The following is a 23,730-nucleotide window of genomic DNA, read 5'->3' on the forward strand; positions in this document are numbered from 1 at the left end:
TGAGAGCTGTGTTTATGAACTCTGGAGAGATGAGAACAATTAGACTTGAACTGGATCACAGAGCCTGCTGGGGACATGGGATTTGGGACAGATGGCTGGGTCTCATTACTCTAAACTAAAGAGTCTTCCTTTCCTTGCCTCCTCTCCTTCATTTGCACTGATCTGAAAGCAGATGGTGAAAGCAATATGGCGCATGTCTATTGGGTGTCAGCTTCCACCTGTCTTGTTCTGTCAGATCAGAGCAGATGAAGGAAAGAAGACGAGGAGAAAAAGCCACTTTAGACTATTGAGATGCAGCCATCTACACTGACTCCTCAATGGCAAATGGGTTCACTAACAAGTACTGCATTAATGTTGTGGAAACATTTTGTTAAACATCTTCATAATGGATGCAGACTTCTTGTTACAGATTTGTCTTGTAAGCAGAGGGTGCGTGGGATTTCCTTTGTCGGTGGAACTGTCCCTAAATGTGTGGGATTTTTCACAATTATTAAAAAAATAAATGTGGTAGGTTCTGTCTGTATCTGTGGGTAGTTTTGACAGGAGCCCACAGGTTAATGGGATGAAGAGAATGAGAGGAGGAGGGGAAGCCAAGGAAATAAGTAGGGATGGAAGAGAGTAAATGTACACTGTTAAGTGACGCATGTCTGTTGGCTCATCAGAGTTTGAATCAAAGAGATGAAATGAGTAACTGGATGTCCCAGGACTTGGGAGTAAAATGACGGGACAATAAGTAAACAATTGGAATAATCTTTTGGGAAAACAGCTTAAGATTTCTCATGGAAAAGAAGGATTGTATTTCTTCCCTGTAGTTTCAGTTGTATTTGAAAGGCTGTTTTAGGTCCTTTTGGATATCATTGAGCTTGAATCTGGTCCAATCGCTTTTCATGGCTTCAACTTAAATCTCTCTGAATCACATTTGGAACTGTTCTCTCTAGAACTGTAGAACTCTCTGGAACTTTAAAGCATCCCAAGGATCCAAAGCAATATCTGTCTTTAGTTTGAGAGACTGGCAGAGGGAAAGTGGGTACGGAGGGAGAGATAACTGAGGGAGAGAGGACAGAGAGACAGAATTTTCACACGGGGGGGAAACAAAAAGACGGAAAGACGGCGGAAGAAGGGGAGTTGAGTGTCAGGTGGGAGTCAGCCTTGTACTAATGTTCCTCACATTGATGCACTTACTGGGACTCATCGACATCACAGAGACCGGTAAGAGAGATGGGGATGGAGGGAGAAAGAGAGGGGGAGAGAGAGGTTGGATGGTGAGAGGGAGAGAGAGGTTGGATGGAGGGAGATGGAGACAGAGAGAACGTGTCAGAGAGAGTGGGACTAACTGCATTTATAAAGATTGTCTGTTCCTCTCCTGTTCTCCCTAGTCAGTATCTGCGTTCCACAATTATTGACTTGACTTGACCATTTTCTCTGTTTTTTTCTTCTCTTTTCTCACTGTCTCTCTATACCTCTCTTTACTCCATTAACTGTCTTTACATTTCACTATCTCTCTTACTGTCTCTCTCACACACTCTCTCTCTCTCTCTCTTTCGCTCTCTTTCTCTCTCTCTCTCTGTTGTGTGTGTTTAAAGATGGTGAGTATGGAAGCAATAGAAATCTCTTGGTTTCTAGTAACTCCCCTTTTTTTTGAGCTATGTCTTGCTTTTCTTTCTCACAGTGTTAGTGCTTTCTCTTACTTTGTTAGAACGAGTAGGACTAATACGCATGAAATAAAATCAGTCATAGTCATGGCTTTCCTTGGATATTTCAGAATTAAGTTCTTTCAATGCCTTGTTATTGAATATTACGAATTTGGCACCTGTTCACTCAAATGTAATAAGTGAATACTAACATAAAACGTAGTTTCTCTGAGAAGATCACACTTTAAAAGAAAGTACTTCCCTCTCTTTTTGAGTCCTCTTTTTGTTTTTATCTCACTCTTCTTCAATTTCTTTCTAACTCTTTCTTGATCTGGCCCCTCTTTCCACCCCTTAAATTTGTTTTCCCTCTTCCTCTCTTTCCCTGCCTGCCATGGTCTCCCCATCCCTCTCGCCCACTGTCCTTCCTCTCTCCCTCTCGTTCCCCTCTCCTTCTCTCTATCCCCTTCTCTTTTCTCTCTCTCTCTCTCTCTCTCTCTCTCTCTCTCTCTCTCTCTCTCTCTCTCTCTCTCTCTCTCTCTCTCTCTCTCTCTCTCCCTCTCTCTCTCTCCCTCTTCCCCGCTCTTTCCTCCTACAGACAGTAGTGACAGTGATTTGGAGCTGTCTATAGTTCGTCACCAGCCAGAAGGCTTGGACCAGCTGCAGGTTCAGACGAAGTTCACCAAGAAGGAGCTCCAGTCACTATACAGGGGCTTCAAGAATGTACGTAGGGGAGCAGAGAGAATGGGGTTGGGATGCTGTAGGACTGTATTTGGGAGGAATTTTTTTGGCCTTTATTTTAGCAGGTTGAGCTTGGATCTTTATTTGTGGGCAGTTTGGAGTTCTACATAAGAATGTAGAATAAATTAGAGTCGATTTGAACTTATTGGTGTAGTGAAATTACTTCACCATTAATAGGCATATGGCTAATTGCCCTGTAACTCTCTTTATCTCTCTCTCTCTCTCTCTCTCTCTCTCTCTCTCTCTCTCTCTCTCTCTCTCTCTCTCTCTCTCTCTCTCTCTCTCTCTCTCTCTCGTAGGAGTGTCCAAGTGGTTTGGTTGACGAAGAGACGTTCAAGACCATCTATTCTCAGTTCTTTCCCCAAGGAGGTGAGCGGATAGAACTATGTCCATTGAAGCTACTCTCTGTCTCTTTGTGCCTGGAATATGATAAAAGCACACCTGAACTACAGGGAGAATAACAGGAAAAGCTTATGGTTACTGATTATTTGAATATCTGCCTACCCCCAACATTCTCTCCTCCCCTCAACCTCTCTCCTCTCCTCATCCCTTTTCCCCTAACCTCTCTCTCCCTTCTTCAACCCTTTTCCTGTACACTACCTCCCCTATCTTTCCTTTCTTATGTTCCTCTCTTCTCCCCCCACCCCACTCTCTCCCTCTATCCTACAGACGCCACCACCTATGCACATTTCCTGTTTAATGCGTTTGATATGGACAGAAATGGCTCCATTCGTTTTGAGGACTTTGTGATTGGCCTGTCTGTTCTTCTGAGAGGGTCAGTCACAGAGAAACTCAACTGGGCCTTCAACCTGTATGACATCAACAAGGATGGATACATCACTAAAGAGGTACACTGTGATTGGCCACAATAGAAACACCACATATCTAAATGATTGGCTACAGATGTAGGATCTTAATTTGAGTACTCTTTAGTGACTGAGAATTTTCCTGCGCAGCAGGAAATGCAAACGTGTAGTGTATTCAAGGTTTAAAAAGGCTTCTAAAGTCTGTAATTTCCACTTAAAATTTCAGACTTGATTTGCCATAATGAAAAGTGTATCAACCCCTAAAAAAATGTCCATTCATTATTATCCACATAATCATTCACATTTCCTGTTGCTGCAGGATTATTTACCTGCTGAAGCAAACTGGCTCAAATTAAGATCCTACATCTGTAGCTTTAGATACATCACGGTAAACTATGACTCCTCTCTCCCTCTGTCTCTTCTCTCTTTCTTTCTCTGTCTCGCTCTCTCTCCCTCTCTCTCAGGAGATGCTGGCTATTATGAAGTCCATCTATGATATGATGGGCAGGTACACCTACCCAAGTGTACGGGATGAGGCACCCTCTGAACATGTGGATAAGTTCTTCCAGGTGCACACAGCGCTGTGCGCACAAACACACTCACACAACATGCACACACACAACATGCACACACGCATCAACAAAATGCTTCTTACTCACTGAACATGCTCTCGTCCTCTCTCCTTACTTCATCCATTCTGCCCCTCCCTCTCTCCCTCCCTCCATTCCTTTCTTCTTTCTTCAGAAAATGGACAGAAACAGAGATGGAGTGGTGACCATCGAGGAGTTCATTGAGACCTGTCAGAAGGTACCACAGTTACAGTTACAGTACCACAGTTACAAATCATGCATCAACACAACAGCAGACCTGTGCGCTACCTCACACTTTGACATAATGAATAAAAGACATAGACAACGTTAACAAAATCACTTGAAGGGGGTATGCATAAGGCATTCATAACACCTTTATGAAACCAGTCATAACACCGTTGATTACAAACCGTTAACAGATTTATTCAACATTAGTCATAAGAAGTACAGTGGACATGTGTATTTATACTGCCGCAGTACCCAATCCTCTGATTCACTATTCACATAACAGGCTGGTACCAGCACAATGTAAGTGGTTAGTGACTTTGTGCATTGAGTGTTCTGTGTCCTCTCTCATGATCTTTCAACATAGCAGGATGCCACCTTGGAATTATCATTATTACCTTACTGAATTATGAGCTTTTCTAGTAGTGGGGTGGTTAAGAATAATAATTGTTTAGTTTGTGATGAAAGCAACAAATCATATAGTCAAAGTTTAATGGTCACATGCACATACTACAATGAAATGCTTCTGGGAACCCAGAGAGGAACATTTGGTGATGCACAATATTTGCAGCATGTGCTAAGGGCATCTATGTTGTAATCTAGCTGACATGTTTTAGCTAGTACAGTGTCAATGTCTTCATCAAATACCATCAGAACCAGTGTTGTAGTGGTAAAGAAATAGGTGGCCGTTGGCTGTCAATGCAGTAACAGGTGGCAAAACACCAGTCTCAACGTCAACAGGGAAGAGGTGACTCCGGGATGCTGGCCTTATAGGCAAAGGTGCAAAGAAAAAGCCTTATCTCAGACTGGCCAATAAAAAGAAAAGATTAAGATGGGCAAAAGAACACTGGACAGAGGAACTCTGCCTAGAAGGCCAGCATCCCGGAGTCGCCGCTTCCCTGTTGACGTTGAGACTGGTGTTTGCAGGTACTATTTAATGAAGCTGCCATTTGAGGACTTGTGAGGCGTCTGTTTCTCAAACTAGACACTCTAATGTACTTGTCCTCTTGCTCAGTTGTGCACCGGGGCCTCCCACTCCTCGTTCTATTCTGGTTAGAGACAGTTTGCGCTGTTCTGTGAAGGGAGTAGTACACAGCGTTGTACGAGATTTTCAGTTTCTGGGCAATTTCTCGCATGGAATAGCCTTCATTTCTCAGGACTAGAATAGACTGACGAGTTTCAGAAGAAAGTCCTTTGTTTCTGGCCATTTTGAGCCTGTAATTGACCCCACAAATCCAGATGCTCCAGATACTCAACTAGTCTAAAGAAGGCCAGTTTTATTGCTTCTTTAATCAGTACAACAGTTTTCAGCTGTGCTAACATAATTGAAAAGGGTTTTCTGATGATAAATTAGCCTTTTAAAATTATAAACTTGGATTAGCTAACACAACGTGCCATTGGAACACAGGAGTGATGGTTGCTGATAATGGGCCTCTGTGCGCCTATGTAGATATTCCATTAAAAAATCTGCCTTTTCCAGCTACAAAAGTCATTTACAACATTATCAATGTCTACAAGGTATTTCCGATCAATTTGATGTTATTTTAATGGACAAAAAACGTAATTTTCTTTCAAAAACAAGAACATTTCTAAGTGACCCCAAACCTTTGAACGGTAGTGTATATATTTTAAAAATCCTGGAACAAGCAGCCTCCCATAAGAATCCTGGAAGAAGCAACTGCCATGACCTGAGCTCCTCTCAACTGTGTGTGAGAGATGTGTGCTATCTGGGGAGTTATGAGTAATGAGTGCAGAAGACACATTTCTGTTGTTCGCTGTAACATGGACAAATTAAGTTGTATTGTATTGAATGGCGGATTTGAAGTAAACAGGCCTGATACTCTTGGCCTGGAGCACCAATCCTGCTCTTAGGATAATACTTAGGGGGTTGGCTACTGTGGCTGTGAACATACATATTTCTGTTGTACTATGGATTAACAAGTTACAGTAAACATGTTGTCCCCCGCAAATGATGCAGCTCCCCCCCATTGGGCCAATTGAGATATCATGTGTGAGTAACACATTTCAGTTATTGTGTTTGACCACAGATTATCCATTATATTGACCAGATACTCAAGTTGCCTCTTTAACAATGTGTTAAACAAGAAATGTCTTAAAAAATGGAAGGCAGTCGGGAGGAGGCAAGATCAGGTGGGAACATTCTATCCAATGAGAGGGCAGATACATGTGTGAACAACAGGCACCACTCCAATATAAAGTGGGGGTTTCTCAAAGTTGCCGGGATGTCAGGTGTGCTACTTATATTTAACCTTTATTTAACTGGGCAAGTCAGTTAAGAATAAATTCCTATTTACAATGACGGCCTACCGGGGAACAGTGGGTTAACTGCATTGTTCATGGGCAGAATGACAGATTTTTACCTTGTCAGCTCAGGGATTTCGATCCAGCAACCTTTCGGTTACTGGCTCTAACCACTAGGCTACCTGCCGCCCCTATATCAGTACACTCATAACAAGCTAAGCACTACGAAAGCACTTGATCAAAAAAGCCACATGTAGCAAATAAGCCGTTACATTGTTTGTTAACCAAATTCAACACTCTCTCATTGACCTCCATACAAAAACGACTCACTTGGTGAGCCAAAAGAAAATAAATAAAAAACGCCACCTGCGTTTTTTGGATCCAGTTAGTTATCCCTCTCACTTCGCATCTTCCTCGCTGGTGTGACTCACACATGTCAGTTAATTAGTGTAGCTCCCGCCTTGGGCAATCAGTATAATTTTGTAAATGTCAGATCTTCATGGCAAGATGCATCATTCACCCAAGTTTTGTCAAAATCGAGCCAGTGCTGTCTGAGATATCACGTGTGACTGACGTACGAACGGACAGACAGACAGGCGGAGATTTCATTGTGGGGACAAGAAAGATCTTGAAGGTGTTATGACTGGGTTCATAAAGGTGTTGTGAATGTCTTATGTAAACCCCTTTCAAGTAAAGTGTTACCTGGATGTCAATGGAAGATTTGCTGAATGTTTGAATTTGTGGACCAATAATCCAAGTGAACAAAGAACCAGACTCATGACTTTCATTCAACAGTCTGTCCTGTCTGTTTGTCTTCCAGGACGAGAACATCATGAACTCCATGCAGCTCTTTGAGAACGTGCTCTAGAGCCCAGCAGAACATTCTACGTCATTCTCCCATCGTCCGATCCCGTCCTCCTATCTATACACAACCCCTGTCCAATCCCACAACACACACACACACACACACACACACACACACACACACACACACACACACACACACACACACACACACACACACACACACACACACACACACACACACTCACACACACACTCAATTTAGTGCATCCTAATCTAGGATGGCTAATCCACAGATATGTACAAGCAGCGTTCGTTTACTGCTGCACTAGCCTCAACCTGCCACTGCTTGTGGACTAAAGAGCGCACTAGAGAAAGAAAAGAGGAGAGAAGAGAGCTACTGGGACTTCTTCTACTTTACAGCTTGTCAGCTTCCCAAAGAAAGGAGAAAGAAGGACCAAACTGCTCAACACTGATGATCCGAGGAGCTTCTAGAACTCTGCCTTCTCATTGGACCAAAAAGACAAATGACTAATCGAAAGATGGAGAGAGAATGTGAGAGTGGCAATTGTGGAAACTCATCAGGATGTTGCTGACCTCCAGACCAGGATCCTGTAGCTATAACACATAAGTACAGTAGCCTCCGCACTTACACATGCTATATGGGGATGCACTGACACACTTCTTTGAAGAGTGTTTAAGAGAGTTGATGTAGCGTACAGCAAGCTGGATTGATCCTGGGCAAGGACACCAGCACCAAACACCACAGAGACACTAAAAAGAAAAGATCTGAAGCATGCGCTTGCACTAAGAATCATTCATATTCTGCAATATGCACCAGAAGAGAATGCATTGTAAATGTAGATAGTCACAGTAGACCACTTCAGAAAACTCAGTGTGTATGTAGATAGGTATAGACAGTAATATATAATAATAACATAGATCAAGTTAGGCGTTGTGCTCTCATCTGTACTGCTCTATTGGTAGTAAGTAGTAGGTGGGGTTAGGGTTAAGGTTAAGGAGAAACAAAATCTGTGGGGAAGTTGTCTTAACACTTACAGAATACTAATTGATGGAATTGTAGCCTTACATGTTTAGTATAAGTCTTTTTGGATCATTTGATCGTACAGGTATTTTGTTTCATTTCAAGTCAGTTCTGGAGTTTTGAGTTACCCCTACGGGCGGTGGGCTCTACCCCTACTGGTTGCGTCTGGCCATAGTTCTGGGTGACACAGGGAACTGGTTCTGTTCTGTCACCAACGGACCAGCGAGTCATCAACGGATAAGCATGAGATGTACAGTATGTCAGTGCCTCCTTATAATGTGTGTAACAACAAGACAGATATACTAAGATGTATATGTGTTATAAACTAAAGCCATCCTCAGATGAATACAGAGTATACAGCTATGGCTTGATCCCTCTTCTCAATCGTTCATCAGAGGTTTTGTTTTGTTAATGTCCCAAAATGTCCCAAAATGGCACCCTCAGGAATAGGGTCCATTTGGGACATCTATGATGTGATCATGTGAGGTCTGAGCACTGGCCGCTAGTGATAACATCACTGTCATTTCCTATCCTAAGCCCTGATAAGGTATGTAGTGTTGTTGTTGTTGTTGTACAGATATATGCAGTAGTGAATGAAGGAACAGTGTTCCTGTGGCAGAAAGTATTATTACATGCCCGTTCTTCTCATTGAAACCAAAAGCAATTCTGGGACGGCAAAAATATGCCATAATCCTGATGTAGTAATACCATGGTAAATAATGGTAATACTATAATCCTTTATACCTGTAACACGTTGACTGCTCAGACTGCAGACAAAACCCATACCCACACCCCGACCCACCCCATACTTTCATACCCCTACACCTAAGCCCTAACCACCAAAGCCCCTAGGCACCAGGCCCTATATATTGTACCCTGTGGACCTGTTCTAGGAAATCACATTGTCTCAGAAGTATGTGTTGTAACAGAGGTTTTCTCTGTCTTTGCCATAATAACACAGCTCATGTGACCTGGCCTGGAGCAGATTAGTTCTGTTCACACGTGTGCGTGCGTGTGTTTGTTTGTGCGGTGTGGCATGAATGAATGAAACAGACTGGAGACCAAACCATGGAACTAAAGCATGCACAGATAGCATGGCCAAGCCCTGGTGCCTGGCCTAAATGTCACACACACACACACACACACACACACACACACACACACACACACACACACACACACACACACACACACACACACACACACACACACACACACACACACACACACACACACACACACACACACACACACACACACACACACACACACACACACACACACACACACACACACACACACACACACACGCGCGCACACACACACACACTCCATGTGAGCCACTCTCTCCATGAGAAAACAATGTTGTGTTATAACTATTTACTGTTTGAAGGAGGGCCTGTTTTGAAGCAGAAAGACTAGAATGACCAGTGCAAACATGAGGGAATTCTTAACTCATAATTCATTTGAATTCTAAACTGCCTGATTGAGAATTCCCAGGATTCCTAGGCTGTATGTGTTGATCACTTCACTATCCGTGGGATGTCATCATGAGTGGGTGGGTGGGTGTGTATGTGAGCGTTACAAAGTGTGCGTGTGTGCATGAGCGCTAGAACGTGTGTGTGTGTTGCCAAGTGGAGCATGATGTAAATCCAGGCTTTAGCATCTCTAGTGCTACTCCTCCTGCCAAACACCTTCACAAACATGTGACTCCTGATTCTACTGTCCCAAATCCTCAGGTCTCAGCACCCTTCCACCACACACGCACGCACACACACACATTAAGATTCAAGTTCTAGAATACTGCAGGCCCACTTAAGCCTTTACCTTACATACCTGTAGTCATTGTCATGTGGGGTACTTTATCTCACATGCATAAATAACCACCAGAGCAAGCACTTAGAGAGAGTTTGTGTGTGTCTGTCATGTCTGATCTCACTCCCTGTTGTATGTGTCAGTGGCAGGTGCTGGTAGGGTAAAGGCTGATTGGGGATTAGTCAATAGCCAGGCCATAGCAGGTCAGGGGGACACGGCCACTTTGGTCAATGAAAAATGAAGCACTTTAGTTAGTTAATTGAGTGGATGATATACTGTAGCAGATCTTACACTACAGGGCCAATAATAAACATAAAGAGTAGATCTAAGATCAGGTCCCTGCTGTACATCAAATCTTATTCATTATTGTCTAAAAGGCAAAACTGATCCTAGATCAGCACTTCTAATCTGAGATGCTTGTTGATAAATACATGCCCAAATATGACTTTGTTTCTGGATGGAGATTGATTTGCCAGACTGCTGTATAAATTCCTCTGTTGGTCTTTGAGTTGACTGCCTGATCTGTTAGGTATCTGCTTTGGCTTTCAAATAGATCATTGATTTAGTTGCTGTGAGTTTTATTGTTGTTATTTATCTGTGTTGGAAAAACGTTGGTGATAAAATAACATGGTTATTGCTTATTGTGGTGGAAGGGAATTGAAGATGAGCAGAGTAATGTGATGACGAGATGAAACCAAATGGAATGTGATAAGATGTGATATTGTTGCGTAACATGAGAATATCACCACTTGATGCCGATGAAGAACACCACTATGAGAAAGTTGGACTTTCACATTGAGAAACAGAAGGGTGAAAGCTAGGAGGATGACCTAGGTTAACGATGTGGGCCTGCAATCGGAGGGTTGCCAGGCTGAATATCATATCTGATGGAAAAAATGTGGTAGGATTCTAGATAAGACCTCACACTTAAAAATCAATCAACCTCAGGTGAACCTTTTAATGCAGAGGGCTAAATCAGGGTCACACAGTGTTTGAACTTTGAAACAAAAGTACTTTGAAACAAAAGTATACACCTCACACACAATGGTTATGAACCATGTCAGATATAGAGTTGAAATGTATTTAGTTTTGAATTTGCATCCCAATATTATACTTTATATACATAATTTAAGACTGAAATATAACAAAACCGTTAAACATAGAAACACAGGATTTTCAGCGTTTTTTAAAGTAACGTTTATTAATTATAAAATGTTATGAATAACATTCCACCTGTGAGGCCACTAGGTCATTTGACTGCAGGAAAGGTCTACGCAGTAACATACTACAGGCCAAATAGGCAACTGACTTCAGGTAAAGTATTAACCTTTTACTGCAGTGGGTTAAATCAGGGTCACACAGAGAGATTCTTGGTAGTCTTAACAAATCTACTTTGAAACAGAAGTATAAACCTCATACACATGGTTATGGGCTTAAAAAAGAAGACACCTGTACCATGTCAGATATAGAATTGAAATGTATTCAATTTTGAGTTTGCATTCCAATATTACACTTTATATACATCACAGAAGAATACCTGTACCATGTCAGATATAGAGTTTAAATGTATTACATTTTGAGTTTGCATTCCAATATTACATTTTATATACATCACAGAAGACTGAAATATAACAAAACCGTTTGACACAGAAACACCAGATTTTCTGCGGGTTTTTTGAAATGTTTATTAAGTAGAAAATTATGAAAGATATGAATAACATTCCACCCATGAGGCCACTAGAGGGAGATTTGGTCCTTGAGACTGCAGGAAAGAGCTACCAGAAATTCATGTAACCAATAACAGTACATTTACTACTGGTGACATACGGTATGTAATGGGGAATTTATAAAAAATAACCAATCAAAGGGCAAACAATTAACACAATAAAACAGTGAATGCGCAAGAATTGGTGGGAGACAGCTGAGTGCATTCTGGAGAGAGATGTGCCAATATCTTCGCCACACATCCCTCCCCTTCTTCTTGTCTCAACATTTCAAATTATACTAAAGGCACATCATCTTCACACATATTTTAGATGCGTTGCTTTTTACTGACAGCCGCATCTCAATAATCAGCTAGGCCTATATTGCCACGCCCGCTGCCCAAATTGCAGGATTCCCAATTAGGCATATATATGTGATTTGAAACAATCCACAGCTTTAAAATAAGCTAATTATCCCCTGTGGCTAAGTCATGCTCTCTGGTGAAGTATTTTGAATTATTTTATTTATTTCTGTATAGACGGGAGTAATTATATACTTTTGAGAAATGTATTTCAATTTACTTTAGGCTACAGTGACTACTGTTACCGAATCATGTCCTATGCTTAGGTTACTCATCACATTAGGAATTGTATTTTATTGTTGGCCTGCAAATACTTTATTATAAAGGGGATTTTTCCCCCAACCCCCTGCACTCAGCACCCCCTACTCAAAACAAATTCCTGCTGCTATGCAGACAGACAGACAGACAGACATGCATACATGCAGTAGGGAGTTTTTCCTAGCCACCGTGCTTCTACACCTGCATTGCTTGCTGTTTGGGGTTTTAGGCTGGGTTTCTGTACAGCACTTTGAGATATCAGCTGATGTAAGGGCTATATAAATACATTTGATTTGAGTATAGAGAAATTGAATTATTAGGTAACTGGTTAATATTGGCACAGTTCACATTTCAACAGTAAGATGATTGCACAATATTGCAGTACTTCAGTCTACAATGCAATCTGGAGACCGTTTTTTAGAAGGCCGACATTAAACCATTATTGTGTTTCTCCCCCCTCCTGGTCTTGTTTTGAATATGTAATTATTTGGGTTATATATTTGGGCAGCGTGTCTATGTTTGTGGGGCATGGGTCCTGAAGAACTGTGTTGCTGCGATACGCCTAGAATACCACTAGATGTGAGTATGGAACGGTGCAAATATCCACAGAACCAGGGAGAAAGTGGAAGACGACATTTTGTGTTCATAAAAACAGGGACAAACTTGTCGAAACGAGGCACTGAGAAAGAGGGGGGTTGGAGGAGAAACATTGAGAGAAAGAGGAAGGGCAGACTTCTGGAACCGGTGTGCCCAGAACACATTGACTTTTGCCGCGTTTCAAATCCTGGGAACTCGGAAATCTCCGACTTCCGACTTCAGTTTTCTTCAAGACAACTGTGTACTCAGAAAAAAACGAGCTCCGACTGGGATAAATCGTTTTGAACGGTCAGCCAACTCGGAATTCATAGTCGGAAACACGGGTATATTTATAGAGCCCCGACTTTCCGACCTGAAGATCACTGACGTCATGATTTGACCTCCTTTTATTCCCAGTTGTCTTGAACCCACTAAAGTCGCAAGTCAGAGATTTTTGAGTTCCCGGTTGTCTTGAACGTGGCAGTAAACACAAAGAGGAAGGGCCTGACGTCAGGGCCTATCTGAGCATGCGCTGTTATGTGTTCAGTCAACCCCGTGCCTATCTGAAGACTACATAATACACGCTCTTTCTGTATCAACAGACATTGCTATCTGACAGCCCCATACACTGGCGCAGGAGACTACAAGAATAGTTATTTTCTACCTACTAAGAACTGGACCAACACACATCGCACGCTCCTTTCGGCTTCATTTGAAGGTTGTTGTTCGGGTTTAACCTACCTTTGGCTGTATCACCCCTAACCAACCCTAACCTCACCAGCACCGCCACGGGGACTTTACCATAACCCTGAAGGGAAACGGGTCCTGCCGGTGTTCCTTCCCCAGGACAGGTGAGTGTTTACCTGGGGAGCCAGCTGTTTGGTGCTCACTAGCCGTATTTGCATCATTCACCGTGATGGGGAATATGACGCCATAGCTAGCTACAGTGTGACAGAGAGAGGGAGAGATACAACATCCGAGGATGGACCAATATCAAACGCGGAGGGAGCAGAAGGATCATGTCTATAGCAATGCATGCTCCTAATCAGGGCCTCATCATTTAATGATAAGAGATGCGCCGTGGAATAGTATGAGGCATTGCTTTCTATTGTTTAGCATATAGGCAATTCTTTGGTAACAGAATGACGCTGAGACTCCGATTTTTGGCAAAGTTAAACAAACCATACAACTCTATGCGTATGGACTACTTTCATAAATGTCCACATAAAACAACCCATATACTTGAAGAACTGTGCAGATGTAAAGTTTTGTAACAGAATGACAGTAAAATGGCCCTTTTTATGTGACCAAGTTTTCCAAAAACTCTGTTCAATATCTACTCTGAATTGAGATTCAATGGTGTCTGCATAAATAATAGGGTGCTTAGACATCGCAGTAGAGCACAGTACATTGTACTTTACTCTACCCTAGTGTACTTTACTGTACTGACCTATACACTACTCTACGTTGAGTGTGTGAGAGAGAAGACTGTTTTCACAATTCTGTCAATAACAGTATGCCAGTGGAAGGGAGGACAGTAGCAGGTGACCCAACTGCGGTTTCCGATTTACACCTTTTAATTGTTTAATAAATCATAAACACAATTGTTATCAGTAAAATGAAATATAAATGTTAATATTAGTTTCCAAGGGTCTTAACTTCAACATTATTGTGTTTTGATTTACAGTACCAGTCAAAAGTTTGGACACCTATTTATTCAAGGGTTTTTCTTTATTTTCTATATAGTAGAATAATAGTGACGACATCACAACTACGAAAACACATATGGAATCATGTACAGTCTTGAAGAAGTTCCCACATATGCTGAGCACTTGTTGGCTGCTTTTCCTTCACTCTGTGGTCCAACTCATCACAAACCATCTCAATTGGGTTGAAGTCAAGTGATTGTGGAGGCCAGGTCATCTGATGCAGCACTCCATCACTCTCCTTCTCAGTCAAATAGCCCTTACACAGCCAGCCTGTAGGTGTTTTATTTCATTGTCCTGTTGAAAAATAAATTATAGTCCCACTAAGCGCAAACCAGATGTGATGGCATATCGCTGTAGAATGCTGTGGTAGCCATGCTGGTTAAGTGTGCCTTGAATTCTAAATAAATCACAGACAGTGTCACCAGCAAAGCACCATCACACCTCCTCCTCCAGGCTTCACGGTGGGAACTACACATGCGGAGATCATCCGTTCACCTACTCAGCATCTCACAAAGACACAGCGGTTGGAACCAAAAATCTCAAATTTGGACTCCACCGGTCTAATGTCCATTGCTTGTGTTTCTTGGCCCAAGCAAGTCTTCTTATTGGTGTCCTTTATGAGTGGTTTCTTTGCAACAATTCGACCATGAAGGCCTGATTCACGCAGTCTCCTCTGAACAGTTGATGTTGAGATATCTGTTACTTGTGATGCATTTATTTGGGCTGCAATTTCTGAGTAATGAACTTATCCTCTGCAGCAGAGGTAACTCTGGGTCTTCCTTTTTTGTGGCGGTCCTCATGAGAGCCAGTTTCATCATAGCGCTTGATGGGTTTTGCGACTGCACTTGAATAAACGTTCAAATATCTTGAAATGTTCTGTATTGACCGACCTTCATGTCTTTTAAAGTAATGATGGACTGTCATTTCTTATTTGAGCTGTTCTCGCCATAATATGGACTTGGTCTTTAACCAAATAGGGCTATCTTCTGTATACCACCCCTACCTTGTCACAACACAACTGATTGGCTCAAACACATTAAGAAGGAAAGAAATTCCACAAATGAACTTTTAACAAGGCACACCTGTTAATTGAAATGCATTCCAGGTGACTACCTCATGAAGCTGGTTTGGGATGGGATGAGGTTTGAGAAGAGTTGGACCGCAGAGTGAAGGAAAAGCAGCCAACAAGTGCTCAGCATATGTGGGAACTCCTTCAAGATTGTTGGAAAAGCATTCCAGGTGAAGCTGGTTGAGAGAATGTCAAGAGTGTGAAAAGCTGTCATCAAGGTGAAGGGTGGCTACTTTGAAGAATCTCAAACATAACATATATTTTGATTTGTTTAACACCTTTTTGGTTACTACATAATTCCATATGTGTTATTTCAGTGTTGATGTCTTCACTATTATTATACAAAGTAGAAAATAGTAAAAATAAAGAAAAACCCTTGAATGAGTAGGTGTGTCCAAACTTTTGACAGGTACTGTATTGCAAATACATTTTTAAGAATTCTTCTGGTAGATATTTTTGGAGACCCCTCTTCCATCTGTTTGACCAGAAATCAAAGGCTTTGGTTATTACTAATTTTAGGATGGGAAATAATTAAACATTGTGTGTGTGTGTATATAATATATATACTTGAAAAATGTGTGTAATAAATAAATAAATATGTATACTTATATATATATATATATATATATAAATGTATGTATGCCTTAATTTCTGTAAAATATAGACTCTTAGCTTTCATTTGACACCAAATGTAATGAGCTCTTATGAACTTAAGATGTTGGTGCTCATGGGTCCTTTTACCTCTCCCCCTTCCCTTCATCTTATAACGTGTGTGTGTGTGTGTTAAAATGAGTTGTTACATAAGTAGGACTATTCATCGATATCCATCCATCAATCACCATGTAGGGATCGCATCTGATTTTTAGGGTGAGATTTATTACCATGGTTGTCCTGGAAACAATGCCTGGAGGAATGTGTGTGTGCGTCACTTGCGTGAGCCAACATGAGTGAGGAAGATTTGTTTTGTCCTCAGGCTACCAATAAATTATTCGTAGCCTATAATCTATGGGGATTTCTACACAATGAAAGACTCCAGCAGAACCTTTGGTTTGTAGGTTAGGCTGCACAAGTTAGGCTATGTCATTATGATCAATATGAACCGTGCACGCTCTCTCGCGTGAGTGTGAGAGAGAATATGCTCCCCTCTGATCCCCTTCATTAATGTAGCTTACCAAATTGTGTTTCAGGTGTTATTTAAATCACATTCTCAAATAAAATTAATAACATAATGGCTTAACTTTGCCTCCCAAAGCTGTTTCATGGGGATTTGGCTATTAAGCCTGTAGCCTACCATTATTAATAATGAATATTATTACTAGTGTGAGAGCTGGGCCACTCGGTTCACTTGGGCTGCAGTGGGTCTCAGACCAATATAGTCTGACTGCGACCCGCATCCTGGGCAGTTCTACCCGCTCCCTCTTTCAACTGGCTCCTGGATGTTTCTCTTTCTATTGATTCTTGGCTACTTCCTCGTTCTAGTTTACTCCTGCCGGAATTCTATCTTTCAACCTGCACTTAAGCCTACCTTTCTCTTCAAGACATTTGGTTCTATGTCAATATATTTCTGACTGCCGAATGAAGCTCTCCTCTTGTGCACACGACATGGCTCTGGTCGTAGTGGCTGGTGCGTAGTTAGGATAAATGAAACGGCAAATCGTAACAGTTAATAAAAAGTCTCATAGATCAGACTCCAACCTCAGATGTGTCCCGAGATGATAAATAAAGGCATTTAACAAATACTTAAGAGGCACGGCAAACAAAAGGTTTAAGCCAAACCATTGGCGACCAAGCCTAGCGTTGTACTTTCTTCTATGTCAGTGGCGCATGCTTTATGATTGGAGCTTATACTATTGCCCTGCGGCCGCCTCCATTGGACAGTGCGGCTAGAAGTGTGCTTTAAGGACAGCTCCCCGTACCCAGTTCACATTGGACATGGAGAGCTCAGATTCTATCACACTATGCTTCCTTACCATAGGCCTACCTCTGCTCTATACCCCACATTTCTAGCCACTCCACCATCTCCCTACAACCTGCCCTTTTGCCATAGGCCTACCTAATTTCCTTAAATTACACTTGGTATAGGCCTATAAGCAGCTCTCACCTTCCTATGATGTATTATATCTCCGACCCGCCTCCACCCCGCTCGCCTCCCTTCTGCCCCGCTGGGAAGGCCAGTTAAACCCAGGGCCGTGCCCTGGGGCTGACTTTCCAGTGGGGAATGGACCATCTCCTGTATAGGACCTGGTCTTGCAGGGGGGGGTCAGCACAATTCCGGCCTGGGGATGCGGGCGTGGTCCGAGGTCGGTCGCGTTCCACCCGACTAGCCTACGTCAACGACTAATCCTCCACCTGTTCCATTATCAATCCTAAGAGTTTTTCTACTAAAATATGTGATATTTTGTCATTGCCATTTCTCCTGTGTAATTCATTGACCATTCATGCATTTAAGTTTAGCGACAATGTTGAACTTTGAAACCTGTGTCTTTTGATAATCAGAAGCTGAAACTCATGAAATTCAGGTAGAAAAAGCCTGATTTATTTTACGTAAGTCATCAGCGGTGGATCCGGTGACATCTAAGGCGCAATTACGCATGCGACCATAGCCTATTAATTATCCCTACTACTATTACATTCAGGACGCCAGTGTCACTCACTAAAACAAACACAAATGAAGAACCAATTACTTAATAATAATAATAGGCCAACATGGGTATCAAGTATACCACAGTTAGATTGCTCAGATTCGTGGGGCACTGTTATGGATAATTGGCCTGAAAGTATCATCTTCTCCCAAACAGACTATAACGGCTGACGTAAAGCAATAGCCTAGCATTCCAGCTGACTAGTTCTTTTCTTTCTTGGACACACACACACGATGAATCCCTGGTGGGCTGGATCGGTGGTGGGCATTGCTGGGCTGGGATCTGCCGGGGTTCGCCGAGCAACAGGCCCTCCCCACCCCAGTGGCAGTTTTTAGAGGTCGGTCGTCAGGAGCACCATCAGAGTGCTACCCTCGACACTAATTTGCCCTTTTTTAATAGCCTAATAATAATAGGCCTACCTGTTATTTTAACAGCCACTGGTCCATGAATAGGGTAGGCTACTGTGTTAGAATGTCTACAATTAATCAAGAAAATAAATCTTACATTTCATAAAAGTAGGCCTATAGGTGGTGCAAACTGTGTCTGGGGACTAAATGGAAACTAGATGACTAAGGAATCCAATCCATCTCAATGTTCTGAAATAATCCATGAGATCAGATTAACTCACTGCATTTATGCGTGTTCACCTAATGTAAATATTCAAGTGTACATTCACCTTTTTGATGAGGCAAGGACTTTGGCTAAACTGCAGACAATCTAAACCTATAATTGTTTGTATAGGACACTTGTCACCATTTTCTAGGCATGAAAAGAATGCCTCCCTGAAAAAAAATATATATGGTAGGTAGGCCTATAGTAGTATAGTGTTGATAAAGAAAAACCCGAGCACCAACAGGTAATACATTACATTCTGTATTCAGCTTCACACAAGTAGTTTGTTGGACATGATGATTAGATAGTAGTGGCCATAGTGTTTCATTCTAACATTTTCATTTGGGTGAATAATTGCGTTCTGGATGAGGTTAGTGTTAAGGCTAAGTTTACATACAGCATTGACACACAGCAGAACCTTTTGCGATTAACCAGCTGGTTCCTATGCTTATTTTGTGGGAGAAGAGACCATGTGGATAACTCCACAATAAACACCCATGTGTAACAGGTTAACGTGAAATCAAAAGCGTCATATTATTCTGCGTATTCTTCACATCGTATCTATTACTCAACATGCTCCAGCTATGACGGTGCCGAGGGTAGTCACTCACATCCCAGACACCAGAGATCACGTGGAGGCATAGTTGTCTTTCTGATGAACCTATATAACGTAGAGTGGAGGAAATAGATAGGCCGATGTTAAATCTCTCTTTTCAAACTCATTTCTAGACACCTTACAGTCAAACATAAATGGGTCCGTAGATTACGGCAGTCATCTCTCGATAACATTTGTAATTGAACAATGATGTACATTTTATTACAGAATGGTGAAATTAAATCTATTACCACCTCCTCACAGCTGTAGCCAAACTGATAGGTTCAGCAAGTTTGTGTAATGAGAAAATTATAAATGATTGGTTAAAGTTGCAATCAGCAGTTGAAACAATAACAAAGTGTACTCGCCACCACGGTGTGAACCGGAGGATTGGGCGGGAGAAATGTAACCGCTCTCAAATTCAAAGGAGCTATGGATGCAAGGACTGACAATCCATTATGTCAAAATTTATAGTTTTAACCTTGTTACATTTACTCTTTACAAACATTGGAGTAAAACAAGCTTATATTTTGGGTTCTGAAGGGGTGTGACAGTTGAACTAAGCTCACAAGACATTTACAAGTCATATTCTTCAAGAATTAATGGGTACATATAATTAATTTATAAGTCCAAAAATGGATGAAGCAACTTATGATTGCCCCTTTAAGTGATGTTTGTTTCCACCTCAGTCTGGGATCAACAAGATATCATTCTTTAGATTGTCCCACGCTGGCCCACACAAGTCTTTCCAGCTCTGTCTCTGTCTCTGAGTGATGTGGGCTTTTTGTTGACCATGTGTTGTAAAGCAAGGTAGCCTCAGGAGCGTGTTATTGAAGATAGCAATTTCCTACAGTCCTGTGTCCAGCTGTTCTGTTTCCAGTTATTCAGGATTACCAATTGAAGATGACTGATCAGTCAGACACTTCTCTGTACAATCAATACGTTTCTTTATTCACCGCACATAGGATCCTGGGGAACACGATATCACAACCAAGCATGGCAGAAACATGTTCAAAGACCAGGCTACACAAGTCAGTCTTTTTTTAAATATTTCTGAGTACACTTTACATCACCGTCCTGGCTCGTAGGGAGATAAAAGATCTGAGATATACAGTAGGATGGGGTTAAACCAAGCCTAGACTTAAACATGATAAATAGCATTTGAAAATCTATTCTAAAAGGTTACTGGTAGCCAGTGTAGAGAAGCAGTTGTGATATGGTTACATTTCCTGGTGTATAGTTCCTGGTGCACAGTTTGGAACTCTCCCAGCAAAAGGTAAGTTGTAATCGTAGAATGCACAAGGTGCAATTTTGAAATTGGGTAGTGCATCATCAGTTCTCCTTGTCATGTTAGTCATTGCATACGTTAGAGCTATTTATAACTAATCAGGAATGTCCAGATCAACTAGCCCATGTCAGCTAACGTTTTTAAGCCTATAAATAATGTTGTAATTTTTATGTTTCTCAAATATCACATGAATACACATTAGACATGGCAAAATGTATAGAATTGCAAGAACATTTGCTTTAAACTGCAAAATGTTTTTGCATCCCATGACAAAATGTGTAGAATTGAAGGAAATAAGCTTTAAACCTGCAAAATTATCTCCACCAACAAGAGGGCTGTGAACAGTTTGTGTCATGAACTGTACTTGTGCCCATAGAAATACAGTTGAAGTCAGAAGTTGACATACACCTTAGCCAAATACAGCCTGAATTCAAAATATATATATATTTTTAAACACCCATCTACACACAATACCTCATAATGACAAAGTGAAAACATGTTTTTAGAAATGTTTGCAAATTGATCGAAAATTAAATACAGAAATAACTAATTCACTCCCCTTAGCTAATACTTTGTTGAAGCACCTTTTGGCAGTGATTACAGCTGTCTCTAAGAGCTTTCCACACCTAGATTGTGCAAAATTATACTTTTCAAAATTCTTCAAACTCTGTCGTATTGGTTGTTGATCATTGCTAGACAACCATTTTCAGGTATTGCTGTAGATTTTTAAGCCACTCACTGTCTTCTTGGTAAGCAACTTCAGTGTAGATATGGCCTTGGGTTTTAGGTTATTGTCCTGTTGAAAGGTGAATTCATCTCCCAGTGTCTGGTGGAAGCTAGACTGAACCAGGTTTTCCTCTAGGATTTTGCCTGTCCATTCCGTTTCTTTTTTATCCTGAAACTCCCCAGTCCTTAACGGTTACAAGCATGCCCATAACATGATGCAGCCACCACTATTCTTGAAAATATGGATATTGGTACTCAGTAATGTATTGGATTTGGTTCTACTAAGCTATATGGAGTTGTTTTAAGACGGTCATACCAAGGATCATTTTGCTATTTGATTTAGAATTTTAAAACCACTTGAAGTATAAAAAATGTAAACATATTTTTTTATTTCTTTTTATGAACAATTATTTTGGCCTTACTGCTGTTAGCCCATACAAACACATTGAATAACAGATTCACTACATGGAACAACAGAACAAACTTCCTTCAGATTTTTTTGAGGGGACTGCGGTGTCTGTCCTATATCTGAGAGATATGAGGGGGAAAAGAAAGAAAATTATACATGTATTTAACCCCAGAATTTTGGCACTTTACCTTCTCCATATATACATAAATTAAATGTATGTTCCCCCCCTGGTACTGGGGGAACATCGCACAAGTCTTGTGAGGCCTGTGGGCATCCTAGAGTAAAACAACTGACATATGTGTTTGTGAGTTTCATCTTTCCATCGTTTGTAGTAGGGCTGGGCGGGAATACCGTTTTTTGCAATGTACCGGTATTTATGCACGGACCGGTTTGGGTTTTTACTTTACCTTCTATAACAGTACTTGAATGTTTGGTTTGTTAAATGTGATAGGCAGTGTGTAACGTCCATTTTTATAGGTTACTTCGCTACTTGAGTCATCTCTCTCCACCCTCTCTCCATGCCGCTTTCCACACAGACCTTGCCCTGGCTCCTGTCTCACTCAATGAGCGCATTTGTTGTTCCTCGCACACGAGACACTTGCGTTCAGTCTTCATGGTCAATGCAGCATATGCAACAATGTTGATGACAACGATGCAGTTGTCACTTTGCTTTTTAATATAAATCTACCAGCATTCTATAATTACACTATTAGCTTGTGTTTCTTACATCTGCAAACAGCTAGTTTGTCTTAGCAAGTTGTTCCTAAATCTTGTGCGCCACTGATTGTTAGCCGCCAATGCTAATCGCTAGCTAGCTAATAAATGTACTGAGCAAGAGCAAGCGTAGTTAGCTATACAGCCTGATAATAATAGTGATGGTGTAGACCTAAATCAGCATGTTGTTTCTGCAACAGTATCTTATAAATTTAAAGAGTAATACGCAAAGCAAGAAAATGTTAGCTACATGAAGTAGCTAAAAGAAAACATTCAATGTAGCCAAAGATTATAGGGTCCCCTAGGAAACAACCTATCAACACTAGTTCATACCCTGTCACAATAACTCCTCCCTGGCATTTTCATTCGTTGTCATGTCAAACAACACTGTATTCTAACTATATAATTAGAATAGACATTCTATTTCCATGATTCCAACAGTTAACCCAAGTGTTTTGCTCTAAATCGCAAGTCAAATTGCAACATTTGGTTCAAAATAAGGCCCAGATATCGTGCAGCCCTACGTGGCAGTGTGGAAATGATCTCATATGCAGAAATTGATGACACTTTTTGGGTTGAAGTTGTATTTTATACTGTTCAATCAGAATGGAGAAAGACCAATGGAAATCACGTAGAATGTATGTGTTGCCACCCTAGGGTCACGCACTACTCATAAAGCAAATGTAGAACTTTTATTATTAAAAAACATAATACCGTCATACCATCAATTTTTTTTTTTTTTTAATACCGTGATATATTTTGGCAATATCGCCCAGCCCTAATTTGTTGGCCAAACCGTTTGAACGCTACAGACGATTTTGTGAGAAGACCGCAGCGACATAGGCGGATGCGGTGGATTGAGATGCATCCAATGCAAAAAAAACATCTCTAGTTTAAACTGACAGATTTTTATGGGATTTTTTATTATTATGCTAAATAGATTGTCGCAGGGGCGCGAACATCGGCCTTTGAGGGTTAAAACTGTTGTAAATAAGCATGCTCCGTATAAAATTTTGAAAACTTGGTATAAAAAAACTACGCGTGAAGGATAGATCAATCCCTTTGTTCACGCATGAATTGTATGAAAAATTACAGGAAAGAAATTTAGCTTGGGCTGAGGCTAGATTGACTGATACTACTTCTGACTGGGA

At 41.2% G+C, this 23,730-nt stretch overlaps 2 protein-coding genes across 6 annotated transcripts in view; both read left to right on the plus strand.

Moving 5' to 3' along the window:
* The window catches only part of LOC139576598 (calsenilin-like), a 43,669-nt gene extending 33,185 nt beyond the window's left edge, over window positions 1–10,484 (plus strand). For all 3 annotated transcript variants that reach the window (XM_071402867.1, XM_071402868.1, XM_071402869.1), the window contains 6 exons: window positions 2,227–2,351; window positions 2,669–2,738; window positions 3,039–3,217; window positions 3,640–3,744; window positions 3,920–3,982; window positions 7,073–10,484. In XM_071402867.1, the coding sequence (XP_071258968.1) occupies window positions 2,227–2,351; window positions 2,669–2,738; window positions 3,039–3,217; window positions 3,640–3,744; window positions 3,920–3,982; window positions 7,073–7,120 (590 nt within the window). In that variant the 3' untranslated portion in view covers window positions 7,121–10,484. The remainder of the gene's footprint in view (window positions 1–2,226; window positions 2,352–2,668; window positions 2,739–3,038; window positions 3,218–3,639; window positions 3,745–3,919; window positions 3,983–7,072) is intronic.
* A 2,839-nt stretch (window positions 10,485–13,323) lies between these two features.
* LOC139576600 (solute carrier family 23 member 2-like) overlaps window positions 13,324–23,730 on the plus strand; it is a 67,430-nt gene continuing 57,023 nt past the window's right edge. For 2 of the 3 annotated variants that reach the window (XM_071402874.1, XM_071402876.1), the window contains exon 1: window positions 13,341–13,666. The gene's annotated coding sequence lies outside the window, so the exon portion shown is untranslated. Of the gene's footprint in view, window positions 13,667–23,730 lie in introns of all 3 variants that reach the window. The other variant, XM_071402871.1, reaches the window with a different exon arrangement.

Source organism: Salvelinus alpinus, chromosome 5 (assembly GCF_045679555.1).
Source record: "Salvelinus alpinus chromosome 5, SLU_Salpinus.1, whole genome shotgun sequence".
NCBI classification, from domain to species: domain Eukaryota; kingdom Metazoa; phylum Chordata; class Actinopteri; order Salmoniformes; family Salmonidae; genus Salvelinus; species Salvelinus alpinus.